Source organism: Bubalus kerabau, chromosome 2, assembly GCF_029407905.1.
Source record: "Bubalus kerabau isolate K-KA32 ecotype Philippines breed swamp buffalo chromosome 2, PCC_UOA_SB_1v2, whole genome shotgun sequence".
Classification (NCBI taxonomy): Eukaryota; Metazoa; Chordata; class Mammalia; order Artiodactyla; family Bovidae; genus Bubalus; species Bubalus kerabau.
In genome coordinates, this window is record NC_073625.1 from 203,639,618 (window position 1) to 203,656,346 (window position 16,729).

General features: G+C 47.7%; 1 protein-coding gene across 1 annotated transcript in view; it reads left to right on the forward strand.

Moving 5' to 3' along the window:
- Nucleotides 1-16,729, forward strand: part of KAT2B (lysine acetyltransferase 2B) — a 96,659-nt gene that overhangs the window by 77,422 nt on the left and 2,508 nt on the right. Inside the window, exons 12-17 of the mRNA XM_055570032.1 lie at nucleotides 2,964-3,074; nucleotides 6,009-6,152; nucleotides 11,279-11,393; nucleotides 12,875-12,911; nucleotides 13,147-13,210; nucleotides 13,309-13,393. Of these exons, the coding sequence (XP_055426007.1) occupies nucleotides 2,964-3,074; nucleotides 6,009-6,152; nucleotides 11,279-11,393; nucleotides 12,875-12,911; nucleotides 13,147-13,210; nucleotides 13,309-13,393 (556 nt within the window). The remainder of the gene's footprint in view (nucleotides 1-2,963; nucleotides 3,075-6,008; nucleotides 6,153-11,278; nucleotides 11,394-12,874; nucleotides 12,912-13,146; nucleotides 13,211-13,308; nucleotides 13,394-16,729) is intronic.

A 16,729-nucleotide genomic window follows, 5' to 3' on the forward strand; every position in this document is an offset into this window, starting at 1 on the left:
TCCAAGCATTTCTGCATATAATGGCTTGACTCTGTTACTGCTTCTTTAAACAAGCAGGCAGGTATTTGCTCTTCTACGACTGCTGGTCACAATACTAGGCACACAGGATTCAAGACGAAAGACAGCCCCTCCTCACAAGCAGCTGGAATCTGAAAGTTCTTTGGAGAGGTGACGGATCAGTGGCCAGTGATAAAGACCATCCATGCATAGTTTGAGACACTACTAACAACAGAACCGTTATTGTTCTTTTTGAGTAAAATTCTTGGATTGTGGATGAAGGGGAGAAAATGTATAGTTCTGTTCAGTTCAGTTCAGTCGCTCAGTCGTGTCCAACTCTTTGCAGCCCCATGGACTGCAGCACGCCAGGCCTCCCTGTCCATCACCAACTCCTGGAGTTCACTCAGACTCATGTCCGTTGAGTTGGTGATGCCATCCAACCATGTCGTCCTCTGATAAATCTATTATTAACAATGTCAGTGATATAGTAAGATGAAAAAGTGCAGAATATTGGTTCTAGAAGTTCCCGGGGGAAAACTATCATCTGATAGTTATTGAGTATATACCAGGTACCTGGAATTGATTTGCATGCTGGAAATACAACAAAGAGGAACCCCCTGGAGGTTCAGAGGTAAAGAATCTGCTTGCAATGCAGGAGGCACAGGAGACCCAAGTTTGATCCCTGGATCGGGAAGACCCCCTGGAGAAGGGCATGACAACCCACTCCAGCATTCCTGCCCGGAGGCTCCCATGGACGAGGAGCCCGTAGGATCCTAATAGTTCTATTAGCTCCTTACAAGGTGGCGTATACAGCAAAAGCCTATCTCTCTTCCATCAGCCGCATCTAGGTTTCATCAGAAGACTTGTTTCTTACTCATCCCTAGACATTACTATTCCTCTGCACACGAAGTAGCAAATCCTTCCCTTTTCTCCAGTTTTTCCCCCCACTTTTCTTTAAAAATAATATTTAACGTTGTAGGTCATGTACAAATACGTTTTCGTATAAAGCAGAAATCCCACCCCCACTCTCCCGGTCCATCCCACCGCCCTTCCCCACTTGCTGTCCGTACATTTGTTCTCTCTGTCTGTGTCTCTGTTTCTGTTTTGCAGACATTTTCTATTTAACTGAATGTGTCCAAAATACTGTCATTTCAATATGTAATAAGCTTTGTTAGAGGTTTTTTTTCGTGGTATGTATTTTATACTTGCACACCTCAATTTGGATTTGTCATATTTCCATTGCTCGGTAGCTACACATGACTAGTTGTTGCCGTATTGAACAGCTAGTTGTATACTGTAATTATGAGTTTTATATGTTTATTTTCCCTATTTCACGCTCTTCTCCTTGAGAGAGGTTTCCTTCATCCTTTAATCTGAGTTATATTCAGACTTGAAGTGTGTCGGTATTGTGATATCTTTGGGAAAAGCTAACATGTCTATGGTTAATACCAGTGGGAGAATAATTTCCAGGATAGGGAGATGGTTGTACTCTTTTCCTACATATTGGACAGATCATCCCCTGGATATTATTAGCTTGGTCTTGGGATCCGTGCTTTAGAAGTGTATTGTTACACAGGAGCAAGCCTTGAAACATAGAGTAACTTGAGATGGGGTCTTCCAGTCATGCGTACGAGGCAGGACTGAAGCCTCGATGAGGCTGGACCTGGGACCTGGGAGGCAGGGATGGACGTGGGTGATTTTCAAGGGTTTGGGGAGTTGTTAAGAGCAGGGAAGAGTCACTGTTACTCTAGGAGCAGAACTAAGGTGAATAGGTAGAAAGAACAAGGGGTCAGATCACAGGTGAAAATTACAAAGAACTTCCCAACCACAACAGTGGCTGAAGATGAACTGGCCCAAGGACTCAGCGAGCACCCTAAGCTGGGGATTTTCTAGCAGCTGACCTCCCCTAGGTAGATGGCAGGAGACTCCTAGCTTCACATGGGGAAGAATTAGGCCAAATGACTTCCCAAGACCCTTCTCCCCTGTGGTGCTGAGGTTCCATGACGTCATAGCTGTGAGCCTCTTTGAGTTCTTTAGAAAAACGTGTCGTCAAATTCTAAAATACTGATGTAATGGTATTCGTGTCTGGGTTTACTTTCATGTTTTATTAGATTCTCAAACCATCCCTTTAAATCTGTGCATTTTCTTTAAGCTTTGTCCATCACCAAAAAACTTGTTTACTTTTTTCATATTTCAATCATTAATTTATTCAACATTGTTCACTGTTTTCGCTGCTGTTGTTCAGTTGCTAAGTCACATCCAACTTTTCATGGCCCCCTGGACTGCAGCACACCAGGCCTCCCTGTCCCTCACCATCTCCCAGAGTCACCCAAATTCATGTCCATCGAATCGGTGATGCTGTCCAACCATCCCGTCCGCTGTCACTGTTCTTAGTTACTTCACAATGCCTCTGGCTCACTCAGAGCTTCGGGGCTCCTCAGACTTTGCTGGGAAAGGTCTGAAAAGACCAAGTTGAAGATCCTTTGTGTATGATGATACAATTCTTTGGAAGGATTGCTGATTTGTTGTATATAGGAAACACTTGGATTAGTTAATATTCTAGAAAAGGTTAGCCCTTCTCATTTTCATTGCTCTTTTGATCTCAGGTTCTCAAATACTCTAAGCATAAGCAGAAATTCATGATCAATATTTACTCCAGACACCTCTTTATTAATATTCAGCCTGTAGCCTCTAGGTGTGAATGAGCAGCTTGTAGCTTTGGTATATTCTTTTCTAAGAGCCAGAAACTTGTGTTTTCAAGTGATGATTGTATCTTGATCCAAAGATTTTGAATTTTTTGGCTCATTTTCAAAGTTCAGAAACTCAAGAACCAATACCAATACTCAAGGTGTTGGTATTACACTGGTAATACATACTCCTAAAGTTGCCAGTATTTCTCAGTGAAATGTGGGACTTTCTTTTGTCCAGAACCTAATATATTTGTCTGCATACTGACTTGCCCTTAGGGCTATGGAACACACCTGATGAACCACTTGAAGGAATACCACATAAAACACGACATCCTGAACTTCCTCACCTACGCAGATGAATATGCAATTGGATATTTCAAGAAGCAGGTGGGTTTTGTGGCTGTGCAAACCTGTTCTGTCCTTCCTTTTCTTGATATGCACTCAAGTAGCTTTCATGCAAATAAGTCCTCCCCCTAGCAGTGTCTTCTCCTTATAAGAAGACGTTTATTTTGCAAGCCTTAAGCCAGAGGTAAGCCTCAGCCTGGATTAGAGAGTGTGAGCAGCACACCGTCAGTACGAAATAAATGAGTGAGTGAAGGGATGTCATCTGTGAGTGGAGTGCACTGTTCATCCTAACATTCTAAAACGGGGTCTCCCCAGGCTGAGGAGAGATTCATGCTGGGGGACTGGAGTTCGCCCTGAATGAGAGAAATAGATTTAATCTCTGGAAGGCAGAGTGTGTTTCTGATGGCAGAGGGGAGGTTCTGATGCTACAGAGGGCTCCCGACACTCCTGCTCCGTCAGCGCATAGGTGGCTGGGTGCTTGGCCGCATCTTCGTTCTTTCTACCAGAAGTTTCATATCAGCTCTCTGATTCTTCAGTTTCTTTGCCCTTATGACTCGGTATGTGGGACCCTCCTTCCCCGACCTGGTGTAAAGCCCCTGCAGTGGAAGAGTGGTGTCTGAACCACTGGACCACCAGGGAAGTCCCTGCTACATGTTTTTTTAATACTGCTTTATAATTCTAGATTCCTAAACATTTTCCGTTTACTTTTTTGATGACAAAAGTAATGTATAGTTATTATAGAAATATAACTGGAAAATGAAATAAAACTCCAGAAAAAAGAGAAAAATTGCATGTGATTCCACCACCCAGGGAAATTGACTGTTAATGTTTTGACAGATACCCTTCTGATGTTTTTTTCTCTGTGTGTGTTTGTGTATATATAAACAGAAAATTGGCTCATACTATATACAGTTTAATTAATTGCCTTTTTTACTTAATATAGTCTGATTTTTTAATTATGAGTTTTGATGGTTCTCTGAATTGTTGTAGAAATGGAAACTAATTTATCAAACCAGTCCCACATTTAGGGAACATTTATGCACTTTTTGTAAATAAGTGTCCATGTGTGAGTGTGGGCTTCCAGGCCTGTCTAATGTTTTGCTATGCACTGCAGCGAATAATGACAGACACTGTCACACTCTCTGCTCCTGTCAGCAGCCTGTAAAGGGCTCAAGAAAGGAGCTGATTGAAAAAACAATTTTTTTAGCCCTTTTCCTAGGTAGCAAATTGCCCATGTTTGCATTTATTTGATTATTTTGAGATTTGGCCTGTTTTTCCTTGTTTATTGACCCTTTGCACTTCTTCTTTTTTTGAATTGCTACTTCATTGTATTTTGCCTCTCTTTCTATTAAAATATTTTTCTGTTGATTTATGAGAACTCATATATAAGGATATGAGAGTAGTAACCTTTTATGATTTTTCTCCCCTACTTGTGTGTTTCAGCATTACTTATGGCTTTTTTTCAATGTACAGAACTTTACAGATTTTATTATATAAAATCTGTTAACCTCTTTGAAAAATATAAGTCCTTATACATATGACTAAAAAGCTTTCCCTCCAATGTCAGATAATTAACCTTTTTATTTTCTTCTCATTCTTTGGGATGCATTTGGTAACTTTTCTAGTAAAACTCACTAGAGAGCTCAGTGGCATTAAATACTGCGACTTGAGTGTGAGCTTTCCCAGGCTGTACCTACACTGCAGAGACAGTAACTCAGCCAGGATTCTTTTTTTAGGAAAAGATTAGGAATTTTTCATTAATTTGTCTCTGGCTGTGCTGCCTGTGGCTGCGCCGGCTTCTCTCAGCTGCCGCGAGCAGGCATCCTTCCCCGCGGCCCGGCTCCGGGGCACCTGCGCTGCTTGCGGGGCACAGGCTTCGGAGCGCACGGTCCTGGAGCGCGCGGACACAGCGGGACCTTCCTGGACCAGGGAGCCAACCTGTGTTTCTGCATCTGCAGGCAGATTCTGTACCGCAGAGCCACCAGGGAAGCCCTCAGCCATGCTTCCTGCCCCCCCATCCCCCCCGCCCCCGAAACGGATTTATTTTTAATGAAGGAAGATTGCTTCCCATTCCTGGGCTGGCGTCTGCCGCATCACGTGGATCCGCGCAGGCTCACGTTGGCTCGTCCCTCCTCACCTGCCTCCCACCGCCCACCCCTCCCCACCGCCCTGGGGTCGTTGCGGAGCCCCAGTTCGGGTTCTCTGAGTCACACAGAAAGCTCTCACTGGTTATTATTTTACACGTGGTGGTGTGTATGCTTCATTGTGAGTCTCTCCATTCTTTTTTCAATGACCTGTCTGCGTCTGTGGTCCTCTCTGAGGCTGATGGCAATAAGTGCTTGGAAAATAAGTTTTTACTGAAACAGGAAGCAGGAAACTGAAGTCCCAACTAATTTTCTACAAAAATTTGAAACACCCTTAAGGAAAATTGTTGTGAATAATATGACTATGTTCCCTATTATTATAGCTTAAAGTATATAAATGAATATATTGCAAAGCATTAATGTCCCTGAAACAGCCACACTTGTGATGGTCTGGAAGTTTTTTGCCTATTAAGTGTTTCATTTCTTCAGTATCAAGGTTCTTCTTGCTATATTTTTGAACAAATTTTGCTTTCAAAATAGGGTTCACTGTTAGTTGATTTCCAGGACATCCTAGAGGCCCCCTGTCTACTTTGGGAGAGAGCATGCAATTTAATGCTAAATTAAATCTTATTTTTACTTAATAGCCATTTGTGTTAATGAATTTTTAATATTGTGTTTTACTAGGATTATTATTATTATTTTATGTTGGATTGCTTCCTATTTGCACGGTTTGATTTTTGATGAACTTCTTAGGGGAGTTTCATGCTAATCCCCCAGGATAGTTGGAAAGGAGCTTGGACCTTTGCCCCGAGCCAGGCCTCGCATGCAGTTCACACTCAGACAGGGTGTTTGATGCTCAGGGCCTTTTTAAATGAAGTTACTGGTTTTGCAGGGTTTCTCCAAAGAAATTAAAATCCCTAAAACCAAATATGTTGGCTACATCAAGGATTATGAAGGCGCCACTTTAATGGGATGTGAGCTAAATCCGCGGATCCCGTACACGGAGTTCTCTGTCATCATTAAGAAGCAGAAGGAGGTAAGCGTGTGGCCGACTTGGGTTTCCTCTGCACAGGCCAGGCTCCTTTGGGGCGAAGTGCGCACCCCTGGGCTCTGTGTTGGGGCGTCTGATGGACACCAGGACCTCAGTTTGCTCTGGTTTGTCTGGATTTCTTCTTTGAAGGTATCCTTTACCTCCTGTCTAAATCACCACTTCAAAGCGGGGGTCAATACCTATTAAATTGGTGTAAAATGCAAAACTTGTAAAATACAGTGGTTTTACCTTCAAGGCCTCTTACATGCTGGCCCCATGCCTTCTTCCCAGACTCTTCTTTATTCCCTTTTCTAACTGCTAGGCTGTTCCTGATGTGCTAACCCTTTTACGTGGTGTCTTCATCCTTCACCCACTTCCTCTCCCAATTCACATGCGCACACACTCACATACACACACACACCACTTCTGCCTGTGTCCATTCCTCTTTGAACTTCTCAAGCACTAGTTTGATCCACTTATTTGAACTTCAGTTACTCATCATCTTCCATATTTATCTTAGTGAGTATTCACCTCTCTTTTCCATTGTTAAGTTCTGAGAGTGTATGCTTCCAGATATTAAGTGATTTGTCATCTGGAGATAATTCTTTTTTTGGCCACACCACACAGCTTGCAGAGTCTTAGCTCCCTGACCAAAGGTTGAACCCACGCCCCCTGCAGTGGATGTGCGGGGTCTTAACCATGGGACCCCCAGGAAAGTCCCAAGTGATTTGTCCTCTGATACTGGGCTCAAGTCTTTTATGCGTATGAACTAAAAGAGAAGGGGTAAAGGGGAAGGTTGATGGATTTGATTACGTAACAAGTTTTATATTTCTGTAAGACAGGAAAAAGAAACATACAAAGCATAATTAGGGGAGTGCAACACAGGCCATTTATTAAATGAATAAACTTTACATATTAAACCCAGGATCACCCTCCTGGTCCCCCAGTTCTTGGACTTCAAAAACTGGGAAATCGCACCCGACATCACTCCCTCTTTGTACCTGTCCTGTTAGTCTCCTCTGGTCAAGTCCGAGTCTCTGCGCCCATATGCACTGTAGCCCCCAGGCTCCTCCGACGGTGGGGCTCTCCAGGCAAGAACCCTGGAGTGGGTTGCCAGGCCCTCCTCCAGGGGATCTCCCCGACTTGCATCTCCTGGGGAGCTCTCACAGGGATCCAACCCACATCTCCTGTGTCTCCTGCAGTGTAGGTGGACACTTTTCCCCCTGAGCCACCTGGGAAGCCCAGTCCCACTCTATACTTCTGTTATTCAGTCAAAGGTGCTTTTCTCTGCTGCTGCTGCTGCTAAGTCGCTTCAGTCCTGTCCGACTCTGTGCGACCCCATAGACAGCAGCCCACCAGGCTCCCCCGTCCCTGGGATTCTCCGGGCAAGAACACTGGAGTGGGTTGCCATTTCCTTCTCCAGCGCATGAACGGGAAAAGGGAAAGTGATGTGACTCTTAGCGACCCCATGGACGGCAGCCCACCAGGCTCCTCCGTCCCTGGGATTCTCCAGGCAGGAGCACTGGAGCGGGTGCCAGTGCCTTCTCCATGCTTTTCTCTAGTGAGTAACAAAAAAGACATCTGCCTCAAGCCTGTCTTTGTTTCCTGGTTTCTGCTCATGTGCCTCCATCTCAGTTCTTAGTTCCTTGTCGATGTCTCTGACATCGCAGAGACAGAGCTGTCTTCTCAGGGTGCGTCCCAAGAACAGGTGCTCAGTGAGTGTCTCCCTTTTAGTTAAAGTAGCTCAGACTTCTCCGTACACGTCCCACGGAAGTGAGCCAAAGGCTTTTTATTAAACTAGAAAATAGAAGCAGCCTCTGTTGTTTCTTGGGCAGAGGTTCCAGTGTGAGACGGAGTTCTGAGCAGGCTGCTGGGAGCTGGCGCCCCGCTCCTCACGCCCCCACTGTGGAGGCCGGAGCAGGACCCCGCGGGGTCCCCAGACTCCGAGTCCAGACCCCTGGGTGGGGGACCCTCTGTCTGGGCTGCTTCAAATCCCGCGGAGCCCAGCATTGGAGAAGACAGGGCCCCCCTTCCACTCCGTCCCCTTGGGTCCCCCACCTCAGCTTCCAGTGTCTCCAACAGGCACCCCTGAATGCAGCTGTTCACCTCCTTCTTTTAAAAGAGCTCAGAAGTCACCTTAGTGAGGTTCTTGGATTTACCTGGTAACCTCTACAGAATTCAGGTGACTGTCACAAGTGTTCAGTCCAGCTCTGGAAGGCCCTGAGGAGGCAGGGACAGACGGTGCTCAGGAGCAGACAGGCAGACAGTGAGCCTTGCCCCTGGGGCAGGCGCAGAGGCCGCGTGGTTGCTGTGATCAGGGTGCAGAGGGAGACCAGGACCGCGGCCGGGGGGCTGAGCGCCAGAGTGAACGGCGACCCGGAGTGCAGAGGGCCCGGCATCACCTGCGTCACCGGAGGGCCAGGGGACCCGTGTGAGGACGGGAGGCCCAGAAGGCGGTCAGCACGGGCAGACGGAGCCCTGCAGGAAGAGGTCCCCAGGCCGGAGCACCTGGAGCCCGGGACGTGCACGTGATGAGAGCCTCTGAGAAAGGGTGGCGGGGCGGGAGCCGGCAGGACAGAGTGGGGGGCGTGTGTGGGGCTGGGGGAGGGTCGGCTTTAAGCTTGGTTCACACATGAGCTGCGACCCCAGGCTTGGAGGAGCCAAAGAGTGAAGAAGAGAAGCGTTTTGTAGGAAGACATCCTGCGACTCGGTGAACTATAAAAGTGGCTGATATGGCCCCTGGTTCTCTGTTTGGGAAGATGAAAAATGACCAAAATGGAACGAAAGATGGATTTGAGAGGGAGATGAAGACATGGTGATGAGCTGAAGAGAGTTTCTAGGGAGGCGAAGATATGAGGCTAGAATGGGGTTGGAAGGTCTGCTTTCCCTAAAGTGATCCTCAGGGTTAGAGAGGTTGGGTAGCCCCCTCCCCCCATTACCAGTGGCCTCAAGGTGCTCGTGAGGGGGTTGGAAGCCCCTGTGTGCTGTCTCATCTGAGAGCAAGCACCCTTGGTGAAGAGAGAAAAACATTGAAGCTGTGTTTGAAATTAAGTTTTCTGAAGGCCTTCATTTAAGAAATTGTCATTGTGATTCTTTGAATAAAATTTTAACCAAAATATAGTTGATTGACAATGTTGGTGTTAGTTCCAGGTGTACAGCAAAGTGAATGACATATATATGTATTTGTTTTAGATTTTTTCCCATATAAGGTATTATGAAATATTGAGTAGAGGTCCCTCTGCTATGCAGTAGGTCCTTGCTGACTGTCTGCTTTTTATATAGCAGTGTGATCTGTTAATCCCAAAGTCTCAGTTTATTCCTCCCCCTCCTCTCCTTCAGTAATCATAAGTTTGTTTTCTATCTGTGAGTTTGTTTCTGCTTTGTAAATAAGTTCATTTGTGTCAACTTTTTTAGATTCCACATATAAGCGATAACATATGGTATTTATCTTTCTCTGACTTAGCTTCAGTTAGTATGATAATCTTTAGGTCCTTCCATGTTGCAAATGGCGTTATTTCATTCTTTTTTATGGCTGAGTAATATTCCATTGTATACATGTTTCCACAAATTCTTCTTTTTTTGGGTGGGCTCTTAGTTCGAAGTGTGGAGTCTTAGCCACAGGCCCACCAGGGAAGGCCCGAGGAGTCGTTTTAAAAAGACCTGGAGTTACACCTCATGCAGAGCCCCCATTGACATCTGCCCATCCACAGTGGCAGCCACATGCGGCTGCTGGGTGCTAGCTGCATGGCCAGTCGAAGCTGAGATGTTCTGCAAGTGTACAATGCATTCTGATTTTGAAGACCTAGTGTGAATAAAAGCATGTAAAAATCTCATATTTTTTCTCTTGGTTATATGCTGCAGTGATAGTATTTTAGCTATATTGGATTGAATAAAAATATATTGTTAAAATCAATTTCTCCTATTTCTTTTTCCTTTTTTTTAAAGTAGCTACTGAAAAATTTTAAATTACACGAGTGGTTTACATGGTATTGGACAACCCTGAGCAGATTTACTAGCAGTCTATTTGGCCACTTCTGTTCATTTTATGAAGTCCTGTGTTTAATTGTTAAGATTGTGTATTCGTGCTGTAGCGTTGACCCGTCTTCCATTTGAGATCAAGAAGTTAGGAAATTGAAGCTTTTCGTTAATTTGATTAATGCCTCCTGTGGCAGTGTTTTCCAAAACTCAGCGCTGATACAGTTAATCTCAAGTTGGTGGTTTTCGAGTTTGTTGTTGCTGTTTCTTTTTTTTTGTTTTTTGGCTGCTCTGTGTAGCATGCAGGGTCTTAGTTCTCTGACCAGGAATCGAACCTGTTCCCCTGCGTTGGGAGCATAGAACCCTAAATCCTGGACCCTTTCCTTCTTTAAGGGGAACACTGCCCTGGAATTAGTTACATCGGAACATTGGGCTTCCCTGGGGGCTTAGACGGTACAGAATCCAGCTGCAGTGCAGGAGACCTGGGTGTGATTCCTGGGTCGGGAAGCTCCACTGGAGAAGGGAATTATTTTATAAGACAAACGGACTCCTCTCAAAATTCCCTAAGTATTTCTGGCGGCGCCTGTCCTGACTGCGTTGCCTTCAGTCTTCAGAGCTGCTTTTTGGATGTGAGCATCGTAGGTTGGGGCTCAGTCTTCAGAGCTGCATTTTGGATGTGAGCATCGTAGGTTGGGGCTCACACCTTGAAACACCTGAGCACTAGGAAGTCCGTCCTCCCGGGCTCTGGGGACTCGGTGAGTCTGCCTGCCCCTCAGGTGCAAGTGGGCAGCGCCTGGTCTTGAGATGTCCAGGGATGCTGACGGTGCCTGGGCTGCAGGGCCATTTCTCCTCGCTGTGGCCGAGGCTCGTGGGGGAGGGCCGAGATAACAGGCACTTACGCTAAAGAGGGCAGTGGGCTCTTAATACTGGCTTTTTTTTTTCAATGGCAGGGGACAGGCATTCAAAGACGGCTCTGTCAGTGACACTAAATGTGCATGGCCTTGTAGAATGTTTTCATGTCTCACCATTTAATATCATTCACCCTTTTGTTTCCTGAAGACTTAATTTTGTTGGGAAAATAACTTCTTAGATTGACTGACTTAAGCTGGAGCCACAAACTTCGGTCACTAAACGTAGTTTCTTCTTGTGCTTTGCAGATCATTAAAAAGCTGATAGAAAGAAAACAAGCCCAGATTCGGAAAGTCTACCCGGGACTTTCCTGTTTTAAAGATGGAGTTCGGCAGATCCCGATAGAAAGCATTCCTGGAATTCGTATGTATTGATCTAAAGGCAGAAGCTTTTGGTTGTGCCCCGAGACCCCGGAAGTAGCTCCGCCGGAGCGCAGTGGTTTGGGAGGCCGCTCGGCCGCAGGCTCTAGTCGGGATGCTGCGCTCTCAGAAGAGCGCGTTTCCTTTGCGTCTGCTCTGCTTCCGGGGCCATCTCCAGCTTTAACTGTTAACGCGCATCGCTTTGAGAGCCTGTTGTTTGTGGCACAGTGTCGGCCACTCCCACAGGTGACCTTGAAGGCAGGGAATTCTGCTCAGAGGGTGGGAGGTTGAGTCTCAGGCTGGGTCAGCCCTGTAGCCGCGAGCGGCTAGTGGCCAGTGACCGAGGGAGCAGCGGCCCTGCCTCCTCCAGGCGGCTTCGCGTCCACGCCCTTCTCCGCGCCCCCGGCAGTCCCGGGCCGACCAGGTGACCCGACAGCGTCACGCTGGTTTCTGGTTCCCTGTTTTAGAGTGGTTTTCCAAGGGTTCGTCTCTGTGAGTATGTTAGAAGTGAATTATCTTGGGTTAAAACATACAAAATAGGTGTTTTTGTCGATCAGAAGCTATAAATATTGGCACTTTCATTCAGTTCAGATCCAGGATCTGCTAGTGTATTGAAGATTTAATAAATCAAACTAAAATTCTCCAAAAGAAAACAAGACATTATTTGAGCAAGATAGACATCTTGATTACGAAGTATACCCTATAGCAGATCTTACTTGCTTTGCTGGACCGGGAAATTGTACTTCTGTGTATTATCCTTATCAATGGCGTGATAGCTGTCCTGTCCCTGGATGTGTGCGTGTGCCAAACATTATTCTGTTTTAGAGGTTTTTTTAAAATTTTTTACACATACATCAACTAATCTCAAAAGGAATCAGCTCAGTTCTGGAGTTCTGTCTTATACATTGATAAACAGAGGCAAAGGCTGATTAACTTATGGAGGGTAGCTTAGCTTAAGGAGAGAACAAGAAATCAAATCCAGATCTGTTGGACTCCAGGCTGTGTCTTCTTTCTGCTGCCTGAGACCATCTTGCGTTACAAGCAGGGTCTGTGCCAGATAAAATAGAGAGCAGGACAGAGTTTGTTCCAACCTAAAATAACAGCTTAACGCTTTCACATGGTGGTTAGCAGAAAATGTGACTTCGAGTTTTAAAAATATACGTGCCCACAGGACCAAACATGCTTGTTTATTATGCTTTCCTCTGAAAGGTTGATGCTTGTTTATTATGCTTTCCTCTGAAAGGTTGGAGTTCCTGCTTTAAAAAATACTAGCAGATGGAGCAATGCCAGTCTTGGGAATGTTTTATATATTCAAGTGTGTAAGGAAGTAAAGAATTAATCGCAGTTAATTGCAGTCTCTTTTCAAAAGTAGTCTTCTATTGAGTCATGGCTGTAAGTTATTGCGTTTTTGATAAGTATTAACTGTGTTATTCTCTTGACTGAAAGCAGTTCTCATTCAGTGTTTAATTTTGTTGGTATGTATAGGAGAGACAGGCTGGAAGCCGAGTGGAAGAGAGAGAAGGTAAGTGTGATGGGCTGGAGGATATTGATGGAAGTGCTCTGTCTCCCCTCCCAGCAACTTAGAACAAACAGGGAAGCTGGCTGTAGTCACCACCGCACTTGTTAGGGTTCACTTTTCATAAAACGTGCTGAAGTAGCTCCAACCTTAGGTTTCTGTACAGATGAGCTGGATAGGAGTCACCTGGCATGGGGGCAGGGTGCTAACCCTTGCTTCTTCTGTGCCCTTTCCTTTCAAGTAAAGAGGCCAGAGACCCCGACCAGCTGTACAGCACGCTCAGGAGCATCCTGCAGCAGGTGAAGGTGGGTGTTCGCTTTTTCTCCACTTCACGCAAATGTTTTGAAATGATTTCCCACATGGAATTTCCATATGAGATACCTTACTTTTTTCTTTACCCAAGAGCCATCAAAGCGCTTGGCCCTTCATGGAACCCGTGAAGAGAACAGAAGCTCCGGGATATTATGAAGTTATAAGGTTCCCCATGGGTAATGCCATTAACATTTTCTAAGTATAGACTTAAAGCTCTGGACGGCGGTGTGGGGGACAGCGGGTGGCCAAGGGTGTGCTTCTCTGTCATAGGGTAGGGCGCGTGTGCCGGGCAGTGGAGGGTTAGGAGTGTTAGAGCAGGGAGAGGGTGCCAGGGTGGGCAGGGGAGCGGGGCGGGCAGGGGCTCAGAGCAGGGAGAGGGGAGCGGGTTAGGCAGGGGCTCAGAGCAGGGAGAGGGGAGCAGGGTGGGCAGGGGGTCAGAGCAGGGAGCGGGCACTGGGGCAGCAGGGGGTCAGAGCAGGGAGAGGGGAGCGGGGTGGGCAGAGGGTCAGAGCAGGGAGCGGGCACTGGGCTGGGCAGGGGCTCAAAGCAGGGAGAGGGGAGCGGGGTGGGCAGGGGATCAGAGCAAGGAGAGGGGAGCAGGGTGGGCAGGGGGTCAGAGCAGGGAGAGGGGAGCGGGGTGGGCAGGGGATCAGAGCAGGGAGAGGGGAGTGGGGTGGGCAGGGGGTCAGAGCAGGGAGAGGGGAGCGGGGTGGGCAGGGGATCAGAGCAGGGAGAGGGGAGCAGGGTGGGCAGGGGGTCAGAGCAGGGAGCGGGCACCGAGGTGGCAGGGGGTCAGAGCAGAGAGAGGGGAGTGGGGTGGGCAGGGGGTCAGAGCAGAGAGAGGGGAGCGGGGTGGGCAGGGGATCAGAGCAGGGAGAGGGAGCAGGGTGGGCAGGAGGTCAAAGCAGGGAGCGGGCACTGGGGCGGGCAGGGGCTCAGCAGGGAGTGGGCACCGGGGCGGGCAGGGGTTCAGAGCAGAGAGAGGGGAGTGGGGTGGGCAGGGGCTCAGAGCAGGGAGAGGGGAGCAGGGTGGGCAGGGGGTCAGAGCAGGGAGCGGGCACTGGGGCGGCAGGGGGTCAGAGCAGAAAGAGGGGAGCAGGGTGGGCAGGGGCTCAGAGCAGGGAGTGGGCACCGGGGTGGGCAGGGGCTCAGAGCAGGGAGAGGGGAGCGGGGTGGGCAGGAGATCAGAGCAGGGAGTCGGCACCAGAGTGGGCAGGGCGTCAGAGCAGTGAGAGGGGAGCGGGGCGGGCAGGGGCTCAGAGCAGGGAGCAGGCACCGGGTGGCCATGTTTTTAGAGACTCTGCTGTCCTGTAAAGGCTGCTCCGTCAGTGTGAGCTCAAATGGCACCAGAAACTGCTGTTTGAACACAACCTTGCTTATAACCTGTTGGGCTGCAAGTGGAAAAGGATCAGCTTGTCCCCTTGGTAGCTTTGAGAGCCTAAGAGATTTGGAAGGTAAACAGGTGAAGTTAACTGAAGCCGCTGGCCCGCTGTCCTTGTAGACAGCAGTGGCCGTTCCCGCTGCTTTGGCTCTCCCAGGCACTCGATGGAGACTGGGAGGCTCACTAGTTAGACTCCTGTGTCCCACACCCAAAACAAACAGAAGATGCCTTTAGAAATGTAGACCTGTGGAATTCGCTGCTGAGTCGGCACCAGCCTAAAATGAATGATGAATGGAGTCAGTTGAGAACCCCCAAATTAAACTAATGTGGCATTGTGCAGACTGAAGACCACTAGCTGAATTTCTTTTTTTTCCAATCAGTTGTGGGGCCATCTTTTGGAGGAGAGCCTGTATCTTCTGTCCCTTTCCTCCTTGCAGTCTCCTGGTGCTGCGAGGGCGTTAAGTGAAAGGAGAGGGCGGGGATCCCTCGGCTCCCCTGGAGCAGTCGTTTGCGGATGTTCGCTCTGACCTTGGTTATCTCGGGAGTGTTTCTGTCGTGCAGCGGTGGCTCCAGGGGTCTTCAGGCCTTGCGGTGAACACGCACGCTTGCCCTTCTCTTTCCCTTTTCTCTCGGCCTTGTTTCCGTGGATTTCGGTCTGAAAGTCCGAGTGAGGGTGGAGAGAGGGGAGAATTCTAGATGGAAGGCTGACCTGGGCATTGGTAATGCCCATGATGTGGAAAGGGCTTCCCAGGTGGCACTCGTGGTGGGGAACCTGCCCGCCAGGTGGCGCTAGTGGGAAAGAACCCGCCGGCAAGCGCAGGAGACCCAAGAGACGGGATGGATCCTGGGTCGGGAAGACCCCCTGGAGGAGGGCCTAGCCACCCTCTGGAGTATTTGCCTGGAGAATCCACGGATGGAGGAGCCTGGGGGCGGCAGTCCACGGGGTCGCAGAGAGTGGGACACGACTGAGCGACTTAGCACACACGCACGATGTGAGAGAGATGCTGGAACCCTCTAAGCCCGTGTCCAGACCTCAGTGGCCTTTGCAGCCTTGTCATCGGGGCTGCCCCAGGCCCTCCTGACAACCGGCCCGGGAGGTTCCTGCTCCTGGGGCCACGGTCCTCAGCCCTGTCCACTGGTGTGCAATCACCTTCTGTGACCCAGGCCATTTGGTCAACTGAAAGATTCTAAGAAGGTCAGAGGAAGGAGGATGCTCTCTGTCAGTTTAGAGGAGAAAGGAAACGGAGAAGGAAGCATGCAGCATTGATTGTCACTATTCAGAAAGGTCCAGACACTTTCGCGACTCTCCTTCAGCCATCCCCAGCTGTTCTTTCCTCCTCTCTTCCAAAGAACAGTTTGAAAGGTTTAGGCTAAGCTTCTTTGTGTCAAGTTTCCTTCTCTCCCCACCCCACCTGTTTCTGCTAGCACCTGTCTTCCTTCTAAACATTGTAACACGTTCTCAGCCACCAATAACGGGCATTTAGGTGGAAGGAAGGGTAAGCCTCCGGTCTCCCCCAGGAAGGTGGTGGCTCTTTATTAAACGAGAGCACACGCTCACCTGCTCACTCACACTTGGGAGACGGTTCCTGGGGCATCTGCTGAGCCTTCACACACTTCTCAGTTTTCGTCTTCGTCCAAACTGTTTGAGAAGAAAGAAAGTGGAAAGTTGAACTCACACATGTGATGACTTATTTCTAACCAAGATAGGCTTCAATCAAAAAAAGTAAAAAGATAGGCTTTAATCAAAGGAAACGGGAAAGCAGATGTTTCCCGCGCTTCCTTTCGAGTTTGGTGGTGGATTTAAGAAGGGTCTTGGTGCAAATCAGTTTCTGCCCACTGGGGACGTTGCACATCAATTTATTTATCTTATTAAATGATAATCCCACTGTATTTGTAAGTGTCTTTTCCTCTGGAAAATTTGATAATAGGGTGGGAATTTGGGTCATTGGTAGTCAAAAGCATTTCTTGAGTGGTTTTGACTCATGATTAATATATATATATATTTTTTTCATGCTTAGTTTATATAATTTTTCTCATATTCTTTTTCATTTTGGTTTATTATAAAATATTGAATATAATTCCCTGTGCAACACAGAAGAGCCTTGTTTATCTGTTTTATATGCAGCAGTGT